Below are 16610 nucleotides of genomic sequence, written 5' to 3'. Positions count from 1 at the left end.
ATACTAAGTTTTCTCCTAATCTTTTTGAGAATGTACGTATTATTTCAATAATCATGAAATTCTCTATGCAGTTTACCCCCTGCACTTCCACTCGCCTGTCAGAGGCTCCTTTCCACTTCATCCATATTTCTTCGAAGACACTTTAGTGGCTATGGCAGTGGATTATGTAAAATACAGCAGACCTATTTGGCCAGTTCTTTTCCATGTGACCTTGAGCAAGTTATTTGACCTGTGTCTAGATTTTCTCTCTTGAGTAGCGGGAGTTATAACAGAATCTGCTCTCTAAGGTTGGTGTAAGGCCAGTGGGGGTAAAGAGATATAAAGTAGTTAGAACAGTGCTTGGCATTCAATTAATGTGAAGTAAGTGCTAGTTATTATGTTCATTATTATTATCCTGATTTGGTACAAGTGCATCTTTACCTGACTCCTTTATTATATTTAATAATAAATTACTATTGGGGAATTACTGATCCAAGGGTGTTCACATTTTAAGGCTCTTAATTTGCATAGTCAGTCCTCTTCTAAGTTCGTTCTAATTTACATTTCCAGCAGGGAATGAGGTCCCTATTTTTTCATAGTCTCTAAAATATTATTTATTTTTCTTTACTCCGCCAAAACAGCTGACCTTAAGCTTCTCTAATGTCCTTGAGCCTCTGTCTAGATTAGAACTCAAACCTGTTCCTTCTCCTGGCTGTTCTGAGACGGCTTGACTTTGGGTATGGAAATTGATTCTGGTTTATTTTGTGTTTGCTTGTTTAATCCAAGTGGAGAATCACTGTTGTTTAATAGATAAGTTTAACCCATCCGCTTTCTATCGTGATTTCTATTTACTGCGTTTTTTGATTTCTGGGAGTGGATTCCACAGGCCACCGACCCAGCAAGACATTTGTGAGGTGCTGATCTGGGGTGTCTGCGGTCTGTTCCAGAAACCACCCAGATCGAGGACCCCCGTGTACAATGGCGGCGGGAGCAGGAGCACATGCTGAAGGATTACCTGGTGGTGGCCCAGGAGGCCTTGAGCGCGCAGAAGGAGATCTACCAGGTGAAGCAGCAGCGCCTGGAGCTCGCGCAGCAGGAGTACCAGCAGCTGCATGCCGTCTGGGAGCACAAGCTGGGCTCCCAGGTCAGCTGTGAGTACCTCCCCCGCCCGCGCCCCACCAGCACCCCTGCCAGGAGAAGGGAGTGGCTGTGCTCAGTCCAGCCTGGCTTGCCTCTCAGTGCATCCTGTCTCCTTCCATCTCCGCTTCTGCTGCAAACCACCGTCCTCTCCCACCGCCCTCTCCGATGCCTTTCCAGCTCCTGCTTGTGCCTTGCAGTGATTCATGGGCCATTGTCATTCCATTGCTTTCAACTACCAATGGCTGGTTGGGCAACAGAGCAAAGGGGTGTGGGGAGTAGGGAATTCATCCTTAATGGATGGAGTTTCAAGTTGGTCAGATAAAAAAGTTTTGGAGATGGATAGTGGTGATGGTTGCACAGCAGTATAAATGTACATAATGCCCCTGAACGGGACATTTAAAAATGATTAAAGTGGTGAATTTTATGTTCTGTCATATTTTAGCACAATTAAAAAAAAAAAACCTTCAGTGGCTTCCTGTCATTCCTTCCATGGCCTACCCTGCCCTTAGTGATCAGGTCCCTGCCTGCCACCCCCACCTCATCTCTCGCGGCCACTCCCTGCACCTCGGGCTCATTCACGAGGCTCCAGAGGCTCCCACTCGGCTCCCCCAGCCTGCCCTGCACCTTCCCACCTCAGGGCCTTTGCTCTTGCTGCACCCCTGCCTAAAATGCTCTTCCGACCGCCCGTTTGCCCAGCTGGCTCCCTCTAACCCTTCCGGTTTCACCCTGCTGGTCTCATGCTTCCTGTCCGCTCTGAGAGGCTCGCTTCTGACAACTGCCTCCATAGACTCCCTTCCCCGGCGTTAGCCTCTGTAATGGCTCTCTGTTTATTCCCTTCGTAGCGTGTGTCACGAGACATCTGCTTACATGTCTGTCTGTGTTACCTCCGCGGGCGTATTCACTCCGTCGGGGGGGGGGGGTTCCTGTCTCCTGGGCTTATGCTGGTATCTCCAGGAGAACGGGCATGCAGGATCCCCATCCTTCATTCCCAGGGTGCTGCCAGATCAGTATCTGTACGGGAGCCCACTCACCTTTTGCTCTGTGTTGGAGTTTTTTGTCTTTTACCACTATTTCTAATAACCATTCCTTCCCCACGTTTATTGAGTGCTGGATACATGTCGGGCTGAACTTGCTGTTTCGCTGAATCCTGGGCAAGCACAGTTAATCTCCCCTGCGTAGATAACGAAACAGGTTAGAGGGGTCCATGACACGTGCAGGGTCTTAGAGCTGGCGAGAGGCAGCGGTAAGTTGTAAACCCATCCCCTCTGTCCCTCCAGCATTCTTACTATGGGCCAAGGGCAGCATTAGGCCATGCTGGTAGGGTGGCCATGGCTTGGCTGGGTCACTTGACACTTCTTCTGTGTGAAGTCCACACTCTGAGAAGTTCAGTGCACCGGGCGGACAAAACCTGCCCAGTTACTCCCTGTCCCAGCCCTGCCCTTTTCCTTGGTGACCCGAGCAAACCCCCAGCATCTCGGATTATGGAAGAGAACTTCATTAAACACATTAGCTTTTTCAAGGTCAAGTAATATCCGAGAGACTATCCTGAGCATTTTAGCACTTAATCTGTTTTAGGCAGCTCAGGCTGCCATAACTAAATCTCACCGACTAGGTGGCTTAAACAGCAGAAGTGTTTTTTCCCTTAGTTCTGGAGACTTGCTGTCCAAGATCAGGGTGTCAGCATGGTCTGGTTCTGGTGGCAGATGGCTGTCTTCTCACTGTGTCATCACCTAACAGAGAGACAGAGACAGCATGCTGTCTCGTGTCTCTTCTTGTACAGTCACTAACCCATCATGAAAGCCCCACCCTGGTGACCTCATCTAAACCGAATCCCCTCCCAAAGGCGCATCTTCAAACACTGTCCCATTGGGGGTTGGGGCTTCAACATATGGATTACGGGGGCGGGGGACAGAATTCAGTCTGTAGCATTATCTTTGCCACAGCCCTAGCAGGGAGATACAATTGTCCCCAGTGAAACTCGGGTTTGAAGAGGTAGGGTCATTTTTTTCTCTCTGAAGTCCTACAGTCTGAAAAGTGACAAGTATGTAGAAAAACAAAACTTCCTAGTTTGGGGGACAGGATGCTTTTTACATGGACCCAAATGATCACCCCACAAATCACTTCGTAATTTGAGAGGGTAAAGTGTATTTTCGCATGGGAGAGAGCTGCAGCCACTGCCTTCCACAGGTGTAAAATTAGCCTCACCACCAGGAGACGAGCTGGTATTGCACACTGTCTGATGGGAAGCAGTAAGAACGTCATGGAAGGTTCTTGACAAAAATGTTTGCCACTGATCAAATCATCAGGACGCAGCCAGACCCACAACGTGGACTATCCTACAGGATAATCAGCCTGGACTCTTTGGGGGTTAAAAAAAAAAAAACCTGAAAAACCAGAAAAGGGGGAAATTATTCTAGATTTGAAACAAAAAAAAGCTATTGGAAGCATAAACCAAATTAAATGTCTGCAGACTGATTAGACCCTGGATTGGGGTAGGGGGTGGGAAGCAGCCATAGAAGACATTCTCAGGCATTTGGAAGGTTGTCTTCAGTGTGATCATCATGTTGCAACTATGTAGGAGAATGTCCTGTTCCGAAGACATGCACGGGGCATCCTGTTTGCAGCTTCATTTCAAAAAAGCAGGAACAAAAAGAAACAACGGTGCCATCAGTGTAAGTGAGCTGATCAGTAGCTGCCGATGACACACTGGTGGCTTTGAATAGGGTAGGCTTTCATTTTGGGTCACCATTTTTAATTATCATTCATTCGTTGAAGGCTTGCTACAAACCAGGTGACCTACTGAAAGAATTGGAGTGGACCGAGGGATAGATAGAACAAATGTGGGAAAATGTTAAAAATTGGTGGACCTCTAGGTAAAGGAGGACATAATTATATTATTCTTTCAAATTCTCTGTACGTATAGTTTTCAAAATAAAAGGTCAGGGTGGGGAAAAGAGCCAAATGGGCAGGAATAATGCATTCCCACAGAGAAGCCTGTGGTGGGAAAAGAAAGTTATTGGACTCTGAAGTCAGAGAGCCTGGGTTCAAATCTCCATTCCACTGTTACTCTGCCCTCTTGGGGAACATGCTTCACATCTCTTTACATTTGAGATTCCTTCTGTTAAATATGGAATGTTAATAGTCCCCTCGTCTCCTGGGCCCATGTCAGAGTTTCTCAGCCTCAGTACTGCTGACTTTTGGGGCCAGATAAATCTTCATTGTAGGGGCTGTCCTGTGTATGGTGGGATATTTAGCAGCACATCTGGTCTCTACCCACTAGATGCTGGTAGTAGCCCTCCACCCCAGGTTGGAGCAACCAAAGATATCTCCAGAAATTGCCAAATGTATTCTAGGGGGGGTGCAGAAATACCTCAGCCAAAAACCAATGGTATAGATAAAACAATACCTTTAGAACATGTTAATGGCTCAATATTCTTCTTAGCAGGAAACACTTCACATAATATTTTGAGAGTGTAGACACTGGAGCTGGACTGCCTGGGCTCAAATCCAGGATATGCAACTTACCAGCCGTGTAACCTTGTCCAAGTTATGTCACTTTGCTCTGCCTCAAATTTTTCATCTATAAAATTGACATAATAATGGTGTCACTTTCATTGAGGTGTTATGGGGCTTAAATTTATTAACAGATATAAAGTACTTTGAATAGTACTTGCCATATTCTTAAGCTCTCAATAAATAATAATTATTTGATAATTATTAGTTCATTGGCATTGAAATGACAAAAATTTTTAATAGATCTATTTATTCTTATTTTAGCCAATAAGAATAAATACGTGATCAGTGGTAGGAGGTAATGATATAGTCCTATCATTTGACTCTTGGATGTTCCCAAGAGCTCCACCAAGTCCAAAGGCACCACTGATTTGAGTGTTAAAGAACTTCCATATGAAGTGACTAGGGTCATCTCAGGTAACTAGATCTGAGATCCAAACCAGCCAGGAGCTGGGGTGTCTCCAGTCCAAGCATCCCAGTTAAAGTCTCATGAATTTCTTTGGGCTTTATAAGCCAGGTCTGCCTTCCAAGTCAAACTCTGCACCATGTTGCTGGACTGGTGAGATCACATGCCTTGCTTCTAACTCAGATGGCCTGCCCAGGCTTGTGAGAGTCTTGCCACGTGGCCTTGGCTGCAGTGGGACCTGGCCACAGGTGGGCCCTGCCCTGGGGATGGAGACTGTGTTGTCAACTCTCATGCAGTCTCTAGCTCCACAGAGAAGGAGAAGAGCACTAACATTTAATGTGTCCCTGTTATATTCCTGCAGGGCAATATGATGGGCATTCCACATATGTTATTTAAAGTAACCTTCCCTCTCTGAACAATCCTACAAAATACTGTCATTCCCATTTTACACATCAGAAAACTGAAGCCCAGAGAGGGGAAGGAGCTACTCCAAGGTCACACCAGTAAAAAGTGGCAGAGCTAGCCTTTATACCCAGGAGTATCTGATCTCAAAAACACTTCTCAATGCAAATCAACCAGTCAAATTCTAAGGTTCTTATGTTACATTTGGGTCTTCCTGTCCTCTGAAAGATGGGAACTCAGGAAAGCTGGGTTCTTTGGGACCTCATCACATTCCTTCTTCTCTCTAGGCCTTGGTCTCCCATGTGAAAAAGAAATCATTGGGAACCTAGCAGTTAAAAATGCCATTTCAACCAGCCACCTAATCTCACTCACTCCTGAAACAAAGGAAATATCAAATAAGAGTTTTTTTTTTTTTTTTTGAAGAGTACATGTACAAAGAGAGAGAGACCTGGAGAAAAGAAGAGCAACAATAAGATGTGGAAGCTGGAAATTAAAGAGCAGGTGACAGCCTGTCTGATAGACCCAAGAAAAGAGAATACGGGCCAGTCCAAGGGAAACCAGCACTCTGGTCCATGCAGATCACTGGCAAAAGCTGTGGGGAGAGGAAGGCCTGAAATAAAGACGATTGGATGAAAGCTGTTTTATGAGAAGGACTACCAGATCTCCTCCCCAAATTGGTTCAGCCCATCCCCAACCTGGCGAAAGACTGGAGAGGTTTTTTTTGTTTTTTGGTTTTTTTCCCCAAAGGAATAAATATTCTTTGGACTATGGGATATAAGGCAAGTTCAAAACTGGGGTGAACCACAATGAAAAGTGAGAAGTGAACAGGGACACACAGGATTTAAGACCTCAGCTTACATGCACCACTTGGTTCCCCAGAATGGTGCCAAGCTCTTCCTGCCTATGCTGGACAGGAGCAGAAGCTGGGGAATCTGACCAGATAGAAGAGATGTGAAGACGTTGAAGTTTCTGGATGAAACAATCTAGCCTGGGGCACCTGGGTGGCTCAGTGGGTTAAAGCCTCTACCTTCGGCTCAGCTCTTGATCCCAGGGTCCTGGGATCGAGTCTCGCATCAGGCTCTCTGCTCAGCGGGGAGCCTGCTTCCCTCTCTCTTTCTGCCTGCCTCTCTGCCTACTTGTCATCTGTCTCTCTGTCAAATAAATAAATAAAATCTTAAAAAAAGAAAGAAACAATCTAGCCAAAGCATGTGCCACGTAACCCACAGTAAACAAACTCCACCTTGGTCAGTTTTTGGGGTCCCATTCTTAAGTGTGAGCACACAGCTAAGATTTTACGAATCTGAGGAAAGCCTCTGGTATGAAAAGTAGAGATGAAAACAGTGTTCATAGCAACAATATCCACAGTCACCAAACTGTGGAAGAAGCCAAGATGCCCTTCAACAGACAAATGGATGAAGAAGATGTGGTCCATATACAGAATGGATTACTCATCCATCAGAAAGGATGAATACCCAACTTTTGCATCAACATGGATGGAACTGGAGGAGATTATGCTGAGTGAAATAAGTCAAACAGAGAAAGACAGTTATCATACGGTTTCACTTACTTGTGGAGCATAAGGAATAACATGGAGGACATTGGGAGAAGGAAAGGAGAAATGAAGGGGGTGGAAATCGGAGTGGGAGATGAACCACGAGAGACTATGGACTCTGGGAATCAAACTGATGGTTTTAGAGGGGAGGAGGGGATGGGTGAGCCTGGTTTAGGTATTAAGGAGGGCACGTATTGCATGGAGGACTGGGTGTTATACGTGAACAATGAACCATAGAACACTACATCAAAAACTAATGATGTATGGGGCACCTGGGTGGCTCAGTGGGTTAAGCCTCTGCCTTCAGCTCAGGTCATGGTCTCAGGGTCCTGGGATGGAGCCCTGCATTGGGCTCTCTGCTCAGTGGGGAGCCTGCTTCCCTCTCTCTCTCTGCCTACTTGTGATCTCTCTCTCTGTCAAATAAATAAATAAAATCTTTAAAAAAAAAAACTAATGATGTACTATATGATGACAACATAACATAATAAAAAAATTATAAAATAAATCATAGCCATTACCCTCTGGGGGAAAAAATAAATGTGATTCAATACTCAAGAAGAAAGAAAGAAAGAAAGAGAGAGAGAGAGAGAGAGAGAGAAAGAAAGAAAGAAAGAAAGAAAGAAAGAAAACAAGTGATATGGGTGGGGGGGGCGTGCTTGGAGGGACCAGGGAGTCCGCATGATGAAGAAAACCTCAAGGGAAGCTACACACCCATGAAACAAGAAGAGGGTGCTACATTTTACAGGAAGGAACACTCAGACAACACAAAAGAGCCTTTAGAAATTGAATTCTTTTTTTTTTTTGTAAGATTTTATTTATTTATTTGACAGACAGAGATCACACGTAGGCAGAGAGGCAGGCAGAGAGAGAGAGAAGAGGAAGCAGGCTCCCCGCCAAGGAGAGAGCCCGACGCGAGGCTTGATCCCAGGACCTTGGGATCATGACCTGAGCCGAAAGGCAGAGGCTTTAACCCACTGAGCCACCCAGGTGCCCCAAGAGCCTTTAGAAATTAAAATACAATAGCAGAAATTTAAAATCCGTAGGAAGACTGTAAGACAGTCTTACAGTAGGAAGGTAAGACTGAAGAAATCTTCCAAAAAGCAGAGCAAAAATAGAACGAGATGGAAAATGAGAGAGAGCGAGAAAGAGGAAAAAAAAAAAAATAGAGCACCAGGCCAGGAAATCTATCAGAGTAATAAAAGTTCCAGAGAGAGCAGAGGAAACAGAGGAGAAGGAGTGTCGGGTAAAATAATTTCAGAAAAATTTCCCGAAACAGATGGAGGAGAGTTTTTAGGTTGAAAGGGCTCTCAGTGAGCACAAAGCATGAAAGTCAGCTCACACCAAGACATACCCATGGTGAAACTTCAAACATGGAGCCATCTGAGATCCTGAAAGCTTTCAGAGAGAAAAACCAGGTCACACAAAAATTACCGAAACTCGGAATAGCTCAACAGTAACACTGGAAACCTAGAAGACAATGGAGCCATGCCTTCAAATTTTTAAGGAAAATCACTTCCGACCTAGAATTCTATATCCAGCAAAACTACCTTTAATCAACTATAGAGTAGAACAAAGATATTTTTAGACAGGCACAATTTCAAAAGTTTCTTTCCTTTGTGGCCTTCTTTTCTTGGGCAGCTGCTGGTGTTCTACTGAAAGAGCTGGTAGGAGAGGGAGACATGGAATTTAGGAAAGAGGAGCAGGGTGAGGAGGATATCTCAGGGCGCCTGTGGGGCAGAGAGAGCGACCAGCTCACGTGCCCAGGCCAGGCAGTGCCAAAAGTGGGACCGGGTGGGAAGCAGACCCTGGGAGGGGAGGCTCAGATAACTGGCAGAGCGTGAGGTGGAATCTGTGAGAAGTTTGTAGAAAGTGAGCAAGCATAAAAATGACAATTATTAACTCTAGGAAAAATAAACCCCCCAAAATGTGCTGGAATGGAAAAGTAAGCAAAGTCAGCTGCATGCCTCTGGCCCAAGGAGTGTTTACAAAGTAAAAGTAATGCAAACACTGAAGATGGCTTTGCCTGCCGTCTGTGAGGATGGGGGGCAGGGGAGGGGGCACGGGTGCTGGGACAGGGCTGCGGAAGGGAGGGAAGCTAAATCCTGGGCCTCCAGAGAGAGAAGTAAATAATGCCTAAACCAAAAACACCTTGCTGCTTTTTTTTTTTTAGATTTTATTTATTTATTTGACAGACAGAGATCACAAATAGGCAGAGAGGCAGGCAGAGAGAGAAGGGGAAGCAGGCTCCCCGCTGAGCAGAGAGCCCGATGCGGGGCTCGATCCCAGGACCCTGAGATCATGACCTAGGCCGAAGGCAGAGGCTTAACCCACTGAGCCACCCAGGCGCCCCGCTGCTTTTTGATAACCAAGAAATGAACTGGACATATTGAAATGGCTCCCTTTTGGGGAATGAGATATGGGATAGGTACCTATGGAATGTTCTTTTAGAGCAAAACCTTGTACTGTGTGGGACTGTTAAATTGGTGTTTGTACATAACTTGAATAAAAGCTTAACAATTAAAAATGGTAAAAAGGTGAGCACTTAAAGTCAGCCTTTACGGTCCGGTTTGAATATAAGATTCCTTGGCTGGAGGAGTAGTGAAGGGACAGAGGTCCAAGGGGAGGGAGGTTGATGATTTGTTTCTTGATTACAGTGCGGATAAAGTGAGTGTGTTCACCTTTTTTTTTTTTTCCTTTGCTCCCAGTGCAAAAAGGTGGTTTTATTAAAGCACAGGGGCAGGACCCGTGGGCAGAAAGAGCTCAAGTGTGTTTCTTTGGTGAAAATTAATCAAGCTGCACACCTGACTTGTACACCTTTCCACATGTATTTTTTAGTAAGATAAAATGCTTACTTAAAAAATAGTATCAAGCCACATCCCATTCAGGAGCTTTGGGGTACAGATAGTGCATTTAGCAGTGGTGCTCCAGATCAGAGGAATTCAAGCCCCCAGTGGCCCAGTTGGTGGGAGTCTATTCTTTTTCGGGTTCCCGTCCCCCGGGATTTTTGAGTATGCCCCAGGACCACTCCATGTTCTGCAGGTCCGCGCTGGGTGGCGTTGCCGGTCCCCACAGCCATGCTCTCTCTGGTGGGGTAAGGTCTTGCAATGTCTCCTGGGCTCCCCTGGCTGCTTCCATGCTCACCTTTACCGTTCCCTGGAGTGTCGACCCCAGTCCGGCAGCACCTCGGGACAGCAGAGGGGTTGGCAGGATGGGCCGTTCGCAGAACAGACACCCTCCTTCTTGAGCTCGCCCCATCTTCCGCACCAGTGACTCTCTCCACTGTGTTTTTACAATTGATCAGTGGGTAACAAATATCAACGACCTTAACATTTTGTTGAAAAGTGCCTGTCTGGGAAATGTGGCTTAAATCAGCCTCCAGCTCTGTATCCAGCCAAGTCCCACCCTGAAATCCCTAAGTCCAGTAGTCACCAGGGAATTAGAATGCAGGAAATGAGCACTTACAGCTGGAAACAAGAATCTGTATCTAAAATCTCTGTTCCACGCTCACAGGGAGGACCACAAGGTTTCCCCACTCAACCCAGGTGATCTCTTGTAGTAAAACCCAGCCTCTACCTCTTCCTCTTCCTCACTGTAAACTGGGCAGAAATGCAACACTGCCTTTGGTGCAAAACATCTTTTCTGTAATTACGCAGAACACTTTTATTTCCCTTCTGCCGAACTTTTCAGTGTTCCATTTTAACTTTCCTTCGGTGTGATCGGAAGATCCGTTCCAGTATTTTAACCAGATCCAAAGAGCAGTATCCCCTTCGCAACTGTCACTTATACCTCTGGACCCTGGAAATTGCCACCAGTCCCTATCCTCAGAAAACGCTAGGTCCCAGCAGGTGATCTCGTGGGTGCATACACTGTTCCGGTGACAGTGGGGGAAAGGGGCGGGAGAGGATGGAATCTCAAGTATGGTGGGATTAAGGCCCCATGGGAGGAACTCTTCCCCAGCCTCCATACCAAGAATGCCTGTCCTTGTCCTGAACGGTGAGGTTGTGTTTACGTTAAGGACACCTCGAACCTTCCATCGGGCCCCTTTCCCTCTTCACATCACCAGTTCGGAAGCTCAGAGCGAGGCTGTGGCACCTGGTGAGGAAGTGGGACCTTCCCTGTTTGCCTGAGCCCTAACTAACCTCACACCTGTGGGTGTACTTCCTCATTCTTGTTTTTCCTTTGTCTCATTTTTCTTACTTTAAATATATTTTACTCTGTTGTGCTCATTTTTGTAAGTCTTAAGATATCTTTTCAAGACCTAAATACTATTTTAAAATTTTAAAAATGCAGTAAGAATACAACTACGTAATAGAACTGTGGATAAGCAGGGCGCCTGGGTGGCTCAGTCGGTTAAGTGTCTGGCTTTGGCTCAGGTCATGATCCAAGGGTCCTGGGATTAAGTCCCACGTTGGGCTCCCTGCTCGGCAGGGAGCCTGCTTCTCATTCTTCCTCTCTTTCTGGCCCTCTCCCCCTGCTCATGTTCTCTCTCTCTGTCTCAAATAAATAAAATTAAAAATCTTTAAAAAAAAAAAAAAAGGAAAGAAAGAATTGTGGATAAGCAGTGGAAAGTAACTTGTGAGAAAAGATTATTGTATTGGGGTGATGAGATTATGAGTAATTTATTTTCCCTTAAAAATGTATATTAATATTGCAAAGTATGATACATAGTATCTTTAGTAATTTTTTCTGATTGTAAAAGTATGTTTATCTTAGAAAATGTAGAAAATAAAAATACAAAAATGAAAATATTATTCATCATCTACATCTCTAGATATCAATATTATCTTTTTTGGCATATTTCTTTCTGTGCTTCTTTTTTTTAAGATGCATCTGTGTGTGTATGTATTAACTGTATATTTTCCAAATTTAAGTAACTCTTTATTGCTTTTTTTGTACACTATTGTTTTCAGGTAACACCACGTTTTTGAACATTTTCCCTTGCTTGGGATTTCTCTGCACCATCATTTTATCTTACTTGTTTAAAGATTTTACTTATTTATTTGAGAGAGAGAGTGAAGGGAGGAGGCAAGGACAGAGGGAGAAGCAGACTTCCTGCTGCGCACGCAGTGTGCCCGACACAGGGCTGGATCCCAGGACCCTGAGATCATGACCTGGGCTGAAGGCAGACGCTTAACCAACATGCACCATCATTTTAAATCACATTAAGTTGTGTTGTCCTCGTTTATGCATGCACCCTGTTTACTCAGCACATTTCCCCCCTTGTTGGACATTTAGGTGGTTCACTTGTAGTCATTATTTTCTGGGTTTATGTAGATGGCCAAACAAGCCATCTTTACCAAAATGTGTTTCTTCTACAGAACTTTTTTCTTCTCTTTCTCGTTGCAGTGGTGTCGGGTTCATCATCCAGCTCCAAGTACGACCCTGAGATCCTGAAGGCTGAGATTGCCACCGCGAAATCCCGGGTAGGGCCCCTTTGCCGGTACTGCGGAGGGGGGTCACAGAGGCAGCCCCAGGCCCCTCGCCCTGCCCGCCCACAAGACCGGAGCAGGTGCTTCCACCAGGCAGTGGCGGCCCATGCCGACTGCCAGGATCCCAAGTGATAGCGGGGGCGGCAGTTGTCACAGTAATTGTGACGGTAACCACGGCTGCCATTTCACTGCATCCCGGCACAGGGCTCAGGGCTTTATGTCTCGTGTTCTCGAAGCAAGCCCGTGAAGCAGCTATTGTCCGCGTCTGCACTTTAGTGATGAGCACACACAAGCTGAGGGGAGCTGAGGAGCTCGCCCGGGGTCACAAGGACTCAGGCTGCCTCCACAGGGCGTCACATCATGTGCTGTTTTCCTAGCTGTTGCATGCTCTCCATCGTCTTATTTAACTGCTTCATCATAATGACTTCCTGACTTCTTGGGGATTAATAGGATCCCCATTGTCCTGATGTGGAACGAAAGCACAGCAGTTAAGGGACTTGCTCAAGGGAAAGCCAGCATTTTGAACAGTGGTTCAGTTACACTTCAAGTAGGTTCTCCAAATTCACATGCCTGCAAGAAAACGTGAAAGGGGGCAGTGGGCTTGGGGTGAAGCCGGAGGGACTGGTGGGAAGTGAGTGACCGAGAGAGCTGGGCCCTGTCTAAAGGTGTAGTTGAGTTGTAGCCCTCCCCTCTTGGGGCCATGCTGGAATGAGGGCTTAGAGTCAGCAGACCTTCTAATTTTAGAAAACAACTATACTTAGGCTTGTTATAGGAAATCTCTCAATATTTCATTATTAGCAGTTAACTTTTTTTATTTAATATCTGCAAGCCAAACAAAGCATTCGTGCTGGTCCAGTCTGGCTCCATGGGCTATGTCTTGCCTCTCGCCTCCATGCCCAGCACCCCTGTACCCGTTACCTGCTCTAAGAAATGCACAGCCCTACGAATGACCATGTTTCTCATCTGTCTGAATGGGAAAGGGAGGCTCAGAGAGGCGAGGTGGCTTGAGAGAGGTCACCCGGCTAGGCAGTAAGAAGGCTAAGCTCTATCTCAGGTCAGGGAGCACTGTCCACTTCCTGTTTCCCTCAAGTGAGGCCTGACCCAGGATGACCTGCAGGACAGCCAGGCTGGGCTGCCAACCACACGAGCAGCTGCAGAGACCAAGGCAACATCAGTGAGGGGAAGGTGTTAGGACCATGTGGCCCAAGGGATATCAACCTAAGTCATTATGCAGGGGCTGTGGAGGGGCTCTGGGATCCCCTTGGAGGAGAAGGCAGCCCGCAGTTCCATATCAACCTCTGATCTAGCCCCGTCTGTGGTCTGCTGCCATCCAGGTCAACAAGCTCAAGAGAGAGATGGTTCACCTCCAGCAAGAGCTGCAGTTCAAAGAGCGCGGCTTTCAGACCCTGAAGAAGTAAGTCCACTGTGTCTTGCAGAGTGTGGGAAGGTCCCGTCCTCCCCTGGCTGCCCCTGTCTGTCTCTCTGTAAGGCCACTCTAATCATTCGATTCCAGCTGTCCACTGGTATTTACCGAAAATACTGCCTCCCAGGGTTGAGGTGTGGGAAGAGAAAAGGGGAATCATTTCTTTTTTTTTCTTTTTTTGAAGATTTTATTTCAGAGAGAGAGAGAGCATGCAAGCATGAATGGGGGGAGGGGCAGAGGGAGAAGCAGACTCCTCCCCAAACAGGGAGCCTGATGCAGGCTCGGTCACAGGTCCCTCGGATCATGACCTGAGCCGAAGGCAGACGCTTAACTGACTGAGCCACCCAGGCTCCCCAAGGGGGATCCTTTCAAACCAGAGTTCTCATTGTCCTCTGAATTCCTGAAGCCATTAAAGTCTGTTCCGTTCCCTTGAGTTTTACCAGGCAGTCACGGAAACAATTTTGCTGGGCATTTCTGGTCACCTGTCTCATCTCCTCCAGAAGATCCAGTAGGATCTGGTACACACCCAAACAAAACACACTCTTCTTTCCCCTGGCCCCTAAAGACGAGCAGCTCATGTGCCCCGCTGAAGGAACAAGGCTCTCTTCCACAACACACAGATCACCAGACGAGCGTGCACAGCTCCACGCTTACTGTACTCTGCGGGCGACTTAGGGAGTTTCCGGGGTAACTTTGACCAAATGGAATATTGAGAAGCTGACTTGCCACCAGCAAACAGCTCTGTTGTTTCCTTAGAGCAGGTGCATTGATTGCTGTTATCATTATTACACTAGCTAAGATTTGCTGAGCAGTTTCTCTGCCAGGAAGCACTTTCAGTGTTTCTGCCTGGTTGACCTCATTTCATTCTCGTTACTACTCTGTAAGGAATGTTCTTGTAGGAAACCGAGTCCCATAGTAGGTGCTCAGTAAGCATTAGCTTCTTGTGAATAGTCACACAGGCAGCGAATACTTGTGCGTTGAGTCATGTTCAGTGCGTCTAATAGACTCGGTGTGCAGTCATTGCAGGGTGTCTGGGGGCCTCTTGGAAGCCCCAGGGAGAGCACGCAGTCCGTTTCTCTATTGTACGGGACATCTCACTTAGATTCCCAGGGAGGCCACATCCCTACACACAACTGCTTCTCTAGTCACTTGCCTTTTCTCCCTCTCTCTGCCTGTACCTTTCTCATCCTCTGAACCTCAGATCCACCCCCACCACTCTGTCACCGCAGCTCCAAACCTCAGGATGCCTGCCTCCAGGCTCTGTGAATCGGGGAACTGTGACCACTCTCAGGGTTTGGCTGGTTCTTATTCCCATCTTCCTACCCCCCAAGCCCCCACTGCCTGGCGGGGGAGCTACGATGAACACCCCACACACAAGGTCTAAGAAAGTATAGATTGTGTATAATACGTTTTTGTACTATAAATTATTGTAAAATACGGTTTTATGTAGGTGTGCTTATATAGATACGTACATTATTAATATACATCTATATCCATATGCCACTGACAGCAAGAGCAGGAATATGAGCTTAGGAAAGTCCTCTTTGTGATCTATAAGGCAAATAACCTCCTGAGCCCTCCAGATTCTGAACACATGGTTTAAAGGTTACTCACTCCCATGTCATCTTACCGCAGGGCCCTCCCCCACCTTCCTGGAATCCTCAGAAGCTTCTGGTTAGAACGTTTCCCATTATTCTCTGAGCCACCACAAACCTGTTTTACCACTTTGTCACCCTGTAGCAGCATTGAAAATTCTTGTTCTTTGGTAAGCTGACGCTGAAACCCCAAAGACAAGCCTCCTTTTTTTCCTCCTCCCTCTGCCCAACTGATGTTTGATATCAGGCCCAGATAAGACTCATGGCAGCCCCGACCGCCCACACTCCTTACCCGAAGTGGGCTCCGTGTTCGGCGTGAGAGAAGGCATCTGCATTCTTGCACACCTTGGCATAGAGGGTTCAGAACGTAGCCTCAAGAGGCAGATGGCCTGGATTCAAATCCCCGTTCCCTGGGACCTTGCAAAAATGACAACCCCCTTGAGCTTTGGTTTCTTTATCTGAAAAGTAAGTGATTATGAAGATGAAACGGACGTGTGTGACAGTGCCTGGCAGTGAGTGTAACGGTCAGCAAGGGATGTGGGGGGATCACCTGCAGCTACCTGCTGGCTTAGATTTGGGGAGGAACTCAGAGGAACTCTGTTTGCCCCAGGGTAAAGGCTATACTGGGCAAACACTATGCATCAGTCACCTCAATTCACTGTCTCTTCCCCTTTAAGAGAAGTTTTTGTTCTGCCTTGTTTTATAGATGAGGGCACTGATGAGGTTGAACATAGACCATAGCCCGCCACGCTCTCCACCCCGCCAGTAAGCAGCCGGGCAGGATTAGAACCCAAGACTGTTGTGTTTTGCCACTCATGTGCTAATACCTTCCTTCCTGGCTTCATCCTTAATAACCCCCTCCTCATACCCAGAAAACATGAGGCCTTTTTCCATGTGCTTTGGGATCTTTTTCAGAGGCTAGTGGTGGGAGGTGATCTCGTCACTTCTACCTCTCAGCCTCTTCCCTTCACAGAGCACGGGAGAAGGTGAAACTCATCCAGCTGTCATGACCATGTTCATGGTCAGCAGCCCCAGTTTTAAAAAAGGGAAAGGCTGGTGAGAATTGAAGGACACCTTTATGGGAACTAAAAAGGAAAATCGAGATGAAAGCTCGGGACTTGGATCCATCAGCTGCCTCGAGCTTTGTAAATAGGAAAGAACTGAGACTTGG

The 16610-nt window shown here is 46.6% G+C and overlaps 1 protein-coding gene across 3 annotated transcripts in view; it reads left to right on the top strand.

Moving 5' to 3' along the window:
* WWC1 (WW and C2 domain containing 1) overlaps positions 1-16610 on the top strand; it is a 151454-nt gene that overhangs the window by 81065 nt on the left and 53779 nt on the right. For all 3 annotated transcript variants that reach the window (XM_080804766.1, XM_080804765.1, XM_080804767.1), the window contains exons 3-5: positions 927-1130; positions 12339-12415; positions 13756-13835. In XM_080804766.1, coding sequence (XP_080660892.1) covers positions 927-1130; positions 12339-12415; positions 13756-13835 — 361 coding nt within the window. The remainder of the gene's footprint in view (positions 1-926; positions 1131-12338; positions 12416-13755; positions 13836-16610) is intronic.

Source organism: Martes martes (genome assembly GCF_963455335.1).
Source record: "Martes martes genome assembly, chromosome: 5".
Classification (NCBI taxonomy): Eukaryota; Metazoa; Chordata; class Mammalia; order Carnivora; family Mustelidae; genus Martes; species Martes martes.
Note: the sequence above shows the minus strand (reverse complement) of the source record. Positions and strands in the feature narration are given on the sequence as shown.